General features: G+C 48.8%; 1 protein-coding gene across 5 annotated transcripts; it reads left to right on the plus strand.

The window, feature by feature from the left end:
- Positions 1-1,692: 1,692 nt before the first annotated feature.
- CALCB (calcitonin related polypeptide beta) lies at positions 1,693-6,786 on the plus strand. 5 transcript variants are annotated; one of them, XM_088057896.1, is made up of 5 exons: positions 1,693-1,768; positions 2,704-2,799; positions 3,094-3,225; positions 5,916-6,103; positions 6,405-6,786. In XM_088057896.1, exons 2-4 carry the CDS (start codon positions 2,714-2,716, stop codon positions 6,076-6,078), a joined length of 381 nt encoding a protein of 126 aa, XP_087914022.1. In that variant the 5' UTR covers positions 1,693-1,768; positions 2,704-2,713; the 3' UTR covers positions 6,079-6,103; positions 6,405-6,786. The 5 variants fall into 5 exon arrangements, with proteins under 5 accessions (XP_087914022.1, XP_087914021.1, XP_005529064.1 ...); XM_088057895.1 differs by having other exon boundaries at positions 5,916-6,074; XM_005529007.3 differs by having other exon boundaries at positions 5,919-6,103.
- Positions 6,787-8,958: the final 2,172 nt, after the last annotated feature.

The raw sequence follows: 8,958 nt of genomic DNA on the forward strand, positions 1-8,958 counted from the left end.
AACGAGAGGGTTTTGCAATCGTCGTTCTGCAAAACGGGGGTGGCGAAGCGGAGCAGCGCCCGCCGGTGGCCGCCCCCGCGCTGGGATGGGAGGGAACCGGGGCACCCCGAAAGGCGGATGGCGATGGACACAGAGATCCCTCCCCGGACGGCAGCCCCTCGCCAGTGGTTTCTGTACCTTCCTGCGTTTTGTTCTAAACTTCCCATCATCAGCAAAACATCCGCCGCCGCGCGGCTCTCCCGAAATTTACCCCCCTCCCGGTGAACACACGGCTCCCGCCGCCCGGGAGTGACATCGGAGGCTGTGAAAACACGAACGAGGAGCCGCCGGGATGTTCTCAGGAAAGCTTTCTATCCACTCGAACAGCGACAGGCGCCATCCAGCCGCGCTGTCCGCCTGCTCCCTGCGCGGCCCCGCAGTGCGCGCAGCGGGCGCGGGGCTCTGCTCGCCGCCGTGTCGCTGCCGGGGACGGCGGGAGCGGCACGGGCGGCCCCCCCCGCCGCCGCCGGGAACCGGGGAGCGATGCAGGGCAGCGAGGGCAGGGGCGGGGCCGCGTCACGCCGAGGGTCCCGAGAACGCTGCGCATCCCCGCCCGACCACCGCCCGCCGGGGCATCGCCGGCTGGGCAGCCCGGGTGCCGCAAAAGCCCAGCGACTTCGGGCGGGCACCAAAGGCTCTCCCGGTCTCTCGGGGGGCGGTGGAAGCGCTCTCTGCGCCCAGGGGCTGCAGAGCATCTCTCCCGGGCCGCTTCTCCCCCTTTCCGCTCCGGATGGCAGCACGGTTGTGTCCCCTCAGTGTCGAGACTCCCCGCGGCCGCCCCCGCCGGGCCGGTGGCCCGCTGCGCCTGGGCAAACACCGGCCCGGGCAAACATCCTGAGCGGGCAGGTGCTGCCGTGACAGAGGATGCTCAGCGGTGATGCATGGGCGGCGAGCAGCTGCCCGGTAATCCCCGCCGGGCAGCGCGGGGGCGAGCCCCCCTTGCCGGGTGCGCGGAAAGGCGCTGCACCTGCCCCTGGAGTTGTGTGATGGAGACGGTGGCGATGCTGATGGCTTCCTCTCGGAGCGCGGAGTTACTCCGGCCCGAGGGGGGGCGGTGCCCGGTGGGGCAGAGCGCGGGAGCCGCTCGCAGGTGCCGCTTGTCCCTTGCCCCGGTGACGAGCGGCGGGTGCCGCCGCCTGCGCTCCCTTCTCTGCCGGGGAACAGAGGGGGCCCCGGTGCGCTCCCTTCGGGCAGCGATCAGCGCCGCCGCCCGCCGTGCCCCTGCCCCGCTGCACGTCCCTCCCGTCCCCGCCGGTGCGGACCCCCCGCCACCCACACGCGGCTGCCGTCGGGGCGCCGGGACAGCGCCGGGTACACCCGGGCTGCGCTCCGGAGGCGCGGCGGCGGCCGGGGGGGCGGGAATTCCCGGGGAGGGAGCGGCCCCGCTCTGCAATGCGGCCCCACTGCTGCAGAGGTCGCCACGCGTGAGCGGTGCAGCGGCGGCAGCGGCCCCCCCGCCCCGGCCGCGCCTCGCCCCGCGCCGCGTTTTTTGTGAATGGGACGCTCAAGGAGCGGGCCATGACGTCACCGCCGGGCCCAATGGGCGCCCAATGGCGGAGCGGGCCCCGTCGGGCGGCCGGCTCGGTGATTGGCTGGCGGGCGCGCGCGGGCGCCCACGCAGGCGGCGGCGGCGGCAGGTATAAAAGGGGGCGGCGGGCAGTGCGTGACACCGCGGATCGGCGGCGACACCGGCACCGTGCCCGCTGCTGCGCTCCGCTCCGCACCCCCGGTAAGCTCCCTGCGCGGGGCGGGCCGCGGCAGCCACGGGGCTCTGCCGGGGAGCGGGGATTTGGTTCCTCCGTTCACGTGCTCGTGTACGCGGGGCAGAGAGAGCCAAGGCGGCGGGGACGGTCCTTCCCCGCTCGGTCACTTCCTCGCCGATGCGACTTGGCGTGTCCGGCCGGGACAAAGTGCTGCGGCAAAGGTCACGGCCGGGGAGCCGCGGGGAAGAGGGACATCCTTTGGAAGCGGGCTCATAGCTCCCGTCGAGTACGGGGAGCCGGCAAAAATGAGGATGATGTGGTGGTGCTTGTGATGTGCTCCTTGGAGTCCACTGATGCTGTGAGAGAGGTGTATCGCAAATCTTCAATGATAGATATTTTTATAGCTTTTGTGCTTTGATTTTTAACTTACCCTCTTTGATTTTTAACTTATGCTCTTCTCTGGTTTCAGAGTATAAATATTTATTAAGATTAAACTACTTAATTCTTAGTGTAATCTGAACTGGGATGTTAGTGGCAAGAAACAAGCAGCTTCAGGTGCTAGCAGGGGCACTTGGTTCTCAAAAATGTTAAACGCTTATTGTTTTTCCTTGTGATTTGTATCTGTCCGTGTCGGACACACAGCCTGTGACATTGTGTGCAGTAGTTGGAGGAACGTATTTTCTGCCAGTCTGAGGAAGACTGCCTTGAAGTTGAATGCAAACAGCTGCAGGTCTGAAAAGCCACATTTTTCTGCTCTGTAATAGTGCCAAGCTATAATAAAATTTTGAGACAACTTAAAGCACAATAGAAACTATCAAAATAAATGGAAAGGTGAATTTAAAATAGAAAGCTGTTCGTATTTGTGCTACTTGTGGCTAGGAAGCAATGACCTCCTTAGTGGAACTTGCAGGATTGAGAGGGTTGGAAAACAGCCATTGCTTGATGTACCTCTTTGTTGTAGAGAGGAAATCATGGTTATGCTGAAGATTTCATCTTTCCTTGCTGTTTATGCCTTGGTTGTGTGCCAGATGGACAGCTTCCAGGCAGCCCCAGTCAGGTAAGAAGCTGGTCCTGTTGCTGAGTGCTCTGTCTGAATGGTATGAAAATGCTTAATATTCTTGAGAGGTCTAGGAAGGAAACAGACCACGGTGAAGGAGAAAGGTGGCTGCTTTTTGTGCTGTGGCGTTTTGATTCCATCCTTAAACAGCCTAACGCTGCGCGTGAGGGGAGCGCATCGGGGTTTGCACATTCACACCCTTGAAAGGCACTGTCAATGACACACAGCCTGCCAGACCTCTCTCTCTGCAGCACTCCGGGGTTTATTCACCCTGTTTCCCTTGCCTCTGCCTAGACCTGGCTTGGAGTCCATAACGGACCGAGTGACTCTCAGTGATTACGAAGCTCGGAGGTTATTAAATGCGCTGGTGAAAGAGTTCATACAGATGACAGCAGAAGAGCTGGAGCAAGCCTCTGAGGGGAACAGGTAAGGACTGCAGTCCTGGGCAGCAGAAAAGCAGTGTGGGAGGGTTACATGTTTGATATTTAGCAAAAGCCATTTGAGCAGACCCTCTGCAGGTCAAGATCTTTGTTTTCTTGGGATTATAGCTAACTGGTAAAGGATGAGTCTGCAGAGAAATCCTAGTGTTGGTGCCAAGAGAATGGCTTCCACCTAGTTAACCTGCCTCTGTCTGTCTCTTACTTCTGAAAGTGGAGGGCGATTTGAGCTTGAATGAGTAGGTTGTGTTAAAATATGGCAGCAAAAGGTATGTCTTCCCAGTGGGAGTGTCAGGGGGTTACTCAGTCACTCTTGGATTCTCTGTCGTTCAAGTGCATGCTGTTGTAAGGCATGGAAAGTCCCTGGCAGGAGGGATGTGTTCCTCCTGATGCACGCAGCACCACTCTCCCTGGGACCAAAGGCATGCAGGAGCATTTGCATTATCCTAACAGGATTTGCATTGCAATGCATGGGGATGGATGAGACACTGAACAGCATGTGGGATATGGGGGAAGTTCAGCTTCCTGACCTCTGACTATATGAGCATCCAAAAGGCTAATGGACTTGCTTGTCAACAAAATTAGATTCATTAACGAATAGTGTTTTCCTTCTGACTGCTTTTGTATGGACTTGCCTTGCATGGAATGTGATGCAGAGAGTTTGGATTTATTTTGAATGAATTTTTAAGTTTCCTAACGGTATATCTTTTATGTAGGGAAGAAATGCATGAATGTGCATGTTTGAGGTTACTCTTCCTTTGGGCATGTTTTTATTTCTTTCCCCCTTGCAGCCTGGATAAACCCATTTCCAAACGCTGTGCCAGTCTGAGTACTTGTGTGCTGGGCAAACTGTCTCAAGAATTGCACAAATTGCAAACTTACCCTCGCACTGACGTCGGGGCTGGAACTCCTGGCAAGAAACGGAATGTGCTGAGTGACCTGGAACATGAACGCTATGCAAACTATGGGGAACCCCTAGGAAACAACTAGACATGCTTGTTTCTCCCCCTCTCCCTTTTTTAACCTGATGCATGTGGATCTAACTTTGATTGCTAACTTTGCTGTGTTCTTTTGATTCTGTTTTCGACAGAGAATGTTTGAGATGGACCTAATGTTAGGAAGACCAAGAACATAACATGCGTACCAAACTAGGGGAAAAAAAATAAATAAAAATGATCAGCACTGCCTTGACATTCCAAATGATTTTCTTAGACACTGATTAAAAAAAAAAATCTAAAAAAGGTTCTTCATTTCTGGCTGCTAAACGTACAAGTAGATTCTTTCTTTTGTGCATGCCATGCACTTGTTCAATAAACCTATTTTTCTATAAGGATCAGATCTGCTCAGTTTAAGTTTGTTTTAGAATGTGAGACTTCTAGATGAGGCTTGAAAAATTTTGCAACTTATCTTAATGTTCAAGAGAGGCAATGCTAGTAACTTCTAGAAAAGTTGAAAGAGCTTAGAAGTCAAAGTTCTACATATAAATTGATATTTACTGCTGTAATCAGGCATGCATGCCATGCTATTGATAGGAACCCTGAGAAGCAAAGAAATCAGGAAGGCTCATACATATTCTTTCTAACGAACTAGAAATGTAATCCTGTTTAAAACTGGGTACTGAACATGTCCAGGTAAGAATTTTGTGATCTTCTTGTCTTATTTTACAATAGATCTTTGCACTATATTTAAAACTTATGTACCTTTAAAATATTTGTGTTGATTTGCAATTCACATACATTAGGTTGTCTTGCATTAATAGCCAAACCCAGATGTCTTTACAGTTCTGTTGCAGCACTGTACTGATCTTGTAATTTGAGGCCTCTTTCAAACACTTGGCATTGATTATAAAAACAACTCTTCATTATTAACTTTAATAGATTGCTTTGTGATGCTTACTGAGAAAAAACCCTCCTACTGCAAGAAAAACTCATTGCTTTGGTAGAAAATTCTTCAAGCAAGGATTGTGTGAATGCATATTCTTTGAAGTTTCCCATCCAGCACAACTGTTAGGTGTAGTCTGAATTGTGAGCAGAGAACTAATACTTTCAAAGTCTGAACTGCTCCATGGTGAAGTTCTGCAGTAGACAAAGATCTAACTGGAGGAAAGAGAGGTTCTCCCATTTCCACTGAGTACCTGGAAGCAGTGTCTTTATGTGTGGTTGAGCTCTGAAGGCAGCTGGTCAGAGTGACTGACAAAGCTCCTGTAGTGATCAGTGATGCTGCAATGCCATGTGTTTTCTGGCTGTTGGGGAGCACAGGTGTTGGAGTGAGAAGTGAAAAATCTGTGTCTGCTACTGCCTTTCAGGAACACCGCCAGCAAAATACAAATGTGAGCTTCTGGAGGAAACAGGGATTGTTTAAATTCTCCTGATCTGAACCTCCTCAGCTCCTTTCCATGGCCATAATGCCTGGCTGGAGGCAGGCAGTAGCCCAGGTGTGCCTGAAAATCTGGCCTGGATTTAGTCTTCAGCTGCTTTTATAGAGTGAGCCTGACATTGAGAAAACCATAAAGAGGCTTCTTCTAGCAGGTGTAAGCTGTGCACAGAAGGTGCAGAAACGCCTTCTGCACAGCCAGCCTACTTTTAGTGCTGCAGAAGGGCCTTTGCTAGTCACAGCAATGTTTTGCTGCGTGCAGGGTCCATGCTGTGGGAACTAACTCTTCCTTTTCTTCCTGAAAAGCAGTGTAACAGCACAGAAGAGGGCCTGCAACACAGCCACCTGTGTGACCCACCGCCTGGCAGACTTCCTGAGCAGGTCAGGGGCCGTGGGCAAGAACAACTTCGTCCCAACCAACGTGGGCTCCAAGGCCTTCGGCAGGCGAAGAAGAAGCGTGCAGATGTAAGAAGCTGAGTGGTGATGTGAGCACGGTAAATACGAGGCACCAAACAGAACCTGGGGCATCACCAAGCTTTTAGTTTTGAGGGGGGAATAGCAGACCTGCAGCAGTAACCTCTGAGAAGACAGGGCAAGTAAGTGTAAAAAGAAAAAAAGATGTTACAAATAGAACAAGGATGTGTGTAGACTGAAGAAGAGCTTTTGGAGATGTTCCGCTTGGGTAGCTACCTTCACAGTGCATTAACTAAACACAACAATTTGGTTGGAATTATTTGTTTTACCTCTAACATTTCATTATCAACATATCAGTAACTCTGGTTTTCTTTTTTGCAGATTGCAATGAAACTGAAAACTCGACTTTAATTTCTAATGGAAGCAACTCTTCTTCATAAACCAAGACCACCAAAAAGATTAATTTTTCATCCTTCTATTGAAAATGTTTTATTTAATACAAATGAAAACACTTCTGTTATGTATAGTAAAAGAGAATCTAGTTATTAAAGTTAAATTATTGTATATTCTTTTTATATGCAACTCTATTTCAAATAAAATGTGACGGCATCTATTATTTATTTATCTTCCAGCTTATGTGACCCATGCTACTTATCCTGGCCCTACTGCCAAATCTCGGGGATTATACTAAACTGCTGCCTGGCAAGGCATATGTGTATTATACAGTGTGCTGTGCCTTGATGTAAAACACTTAACTATCCTGATTGTACAGTATGTTTAAAAAAAAAAATCACTTCAATATTGTATTATTTGTGAATTTACGCAAAATTAAAAAAAGTATTTTAGATACACTTGGATTGAGAAACTGATTTTTCATTTGGACATGCTTATGGAGACATGTGGCTCTAAGCCAACATCATTGCAGATCAGCTAGTCCATTGATCTGCTCCAGCCTTATTAACTATAAATACTATGGTTTGAGTCAAAAGTTCAGAACAGAAAGAATAGCTGCTTTTTATATATATATATATATATCAAAAAAGCCCCAAATGAACCAAAAGACACCCCTTAGTGAGACCTCTGCTAGAAAAATAAAGCCACAGGTACATCTAGTAAAAACATGGAGACAAATTTCATCATGTGTCATTTAAATATTTTTATACAGGCTCTAGTTCAGATGAAATGGCCTGACATATGTGGTAGATTTTTCTGTAAGGTCAAAAAGTGAATTAGGAAGAGAAAGAAGCTACAGAAATGTACATTTCTTTGAAGCAAATCCTGAGACAGAGTCTATTTAGGGATCAGGGATAAATAATTAGAGTGAGTGGAGAAGAGGGTAGCTGGATCCATTCCATGGACTTCTAAGTGGTGCTGCCAACTTCCTTCTCAAAGCTGCTGCTGTTTCAGTTTAGTAGCTGAGTCAGATATTTGTTTAGATTTGTTTCATGCTTTACAGCCTGACCCTAAAATCTGCTTCATCAGTTCAGATGCATCCCAGAATGGGTGAGGGAAGAGGCCACAGGGGCTCACATGGTCCCAGCTCCCTGCTCCATCCTGCAGCACACAGCACAGGGTTGCATCCGGAGGGTTCTGGGTTATCTCTGTGCAAAGCAGAGGTGAAGGTTCTCACGCTGTCTCTGTGTGTCTCTGCTGCAGGTGTAGTGCAGAAGAGGAGCTTGGCCAGCCCGGTGTGGACACTGAGGCCACCCAGTGATGACACTTCCAGCCCATTCTCACTCCTGGCTGTGGGTTCACTCCTTGGGGAGCACCTCTGAGCTGTCTTTGTGCAAGGATCTGCTTGGGTTAGGCCAAACTGCCAGTTTTGGAGCCTGAAAGCTCCAAATGTTTCAGGTATTTTCCCCCATTTTTCTTTACACAAAGTGGGGCTCATGTGCTGGGATTGCCTGGCTACCTCAGCAACAACTTTCCCTGTCACTGCAGATCCTTTGGGCACAGGTGGCAGCTTGTTTCTTTTGTTTCCTAATACAGCACTCAGCAGCTTAATCTTCTCCAAGATAGAATGCTAAGTACAATTACTGGGGTGAATATATGTGATTTAGTGATTCATATTCAATAAGAAGACAAGCAGTGTCCATAGGCCCCTTCTGGCTTTAAAATTTAAATGGTCAGTTTATTTTTTCCCATTTACAGCCATTCTCTGCTGACAGACACCTGAGGCTCTGCCTGATCAAATGCCATCTAATCTAGAAATTATTAGTCCTTTTAAGTTTAACAAAGTTATGCATCTTTCTGTCAAAGGGATTTCCTCAGACCAACACTGCACACCACAGCACAAACCTAACACATAAAACATTCTAGTAAGCCATGGTGATGGCTTTTACCTTTTCCTGAGTGTAGGAAATTTGGGTGAAACCTTTGATACATGGTTTTTGTGTTTATTGTTGTTTTATTTTTCCCCTTAGGAAGTACCAGCTACTTTCCCACCTCAAGATCTGTTCCTGTTTTATCTTCTGTCTCATTTCTCCTTAGGATGTCTGTCTGTACATCAATGCAATACACTTAGCAGTACATATGCCTGTAAAGGACAGAGGGTTGAGCACTGTGGAAGCAAGGAGAAATAAAAAAAGACCTTTTCCATGGTGTGAAGGGATAGAAGCCCTTCATCACTAAACTAAGATGCTCAGAGCTTCAGAAGAAGCAGATTGTTATTGAAACTAGAGAAAAGCAGAGATGTAAGCAGTAATATTTTAAATAAAAAATTTGTAGTTTTAAGGCAGTAAACATGGTAGAAGGAATTGCAAAGCTGCTAGAAGGTGGTCAATTGCTTTGAATGACTGTGAACAAGTGGAAGAAATTGCTTCCATTTTTAAAAGGTATTGTTCTGAGTAATATTACCCAAACTTGTCAGCTCTGAAGTAAACCCCAAATTTCTGCTCCAGGAGAAAATCTATTTTGGAATTAACATTTAAAAGAG

Source organism: Pseudopodoces humilis, chromosome 7 (genome assembly GCF_049639895.1).
Source record: "Pseudopodoces humilis isolate 2021_Gansu_Grassland_sample_001 chromosome 7, ASM4963989v1, whole genome shotgun sequence".
In the NCBI taxonomy this organism is placed as follows: Eukaryota; Metazoa; Chordata; class Aves; order Passeriformes; family Paridae; genus Pseudopodoces; species Pseudopodoces humilis.

What these genes read in the sequence shown, in the direction of transcription:
- CALCB (XM_005529005.3), top strand. Translation starts at nt 2,714, where the DNA reads ATGGTTATGCTGAAGATTTCATCTTTCCTTGCTGTTTATGCCTTGGTT. An exon ending in TTCCAGGCAGCCCCAGTCAG is followed by an intron (nt 2,800 to 3,093) that starts GTAAGAAGCTGG and finishes GCCTCTGCCTAG; the next exon opens with ACCTGGCTTGGAGTCCATAA. An exon ending in CAAGCCTCTGAGGGGAACAG is followed by an intron (nt 3,226 to 4,027) that starts GTAAGGACTGCA and finishes TCCCCCTTGCAG; the next exon opens with CCTGGATAAACCCATTTCCA.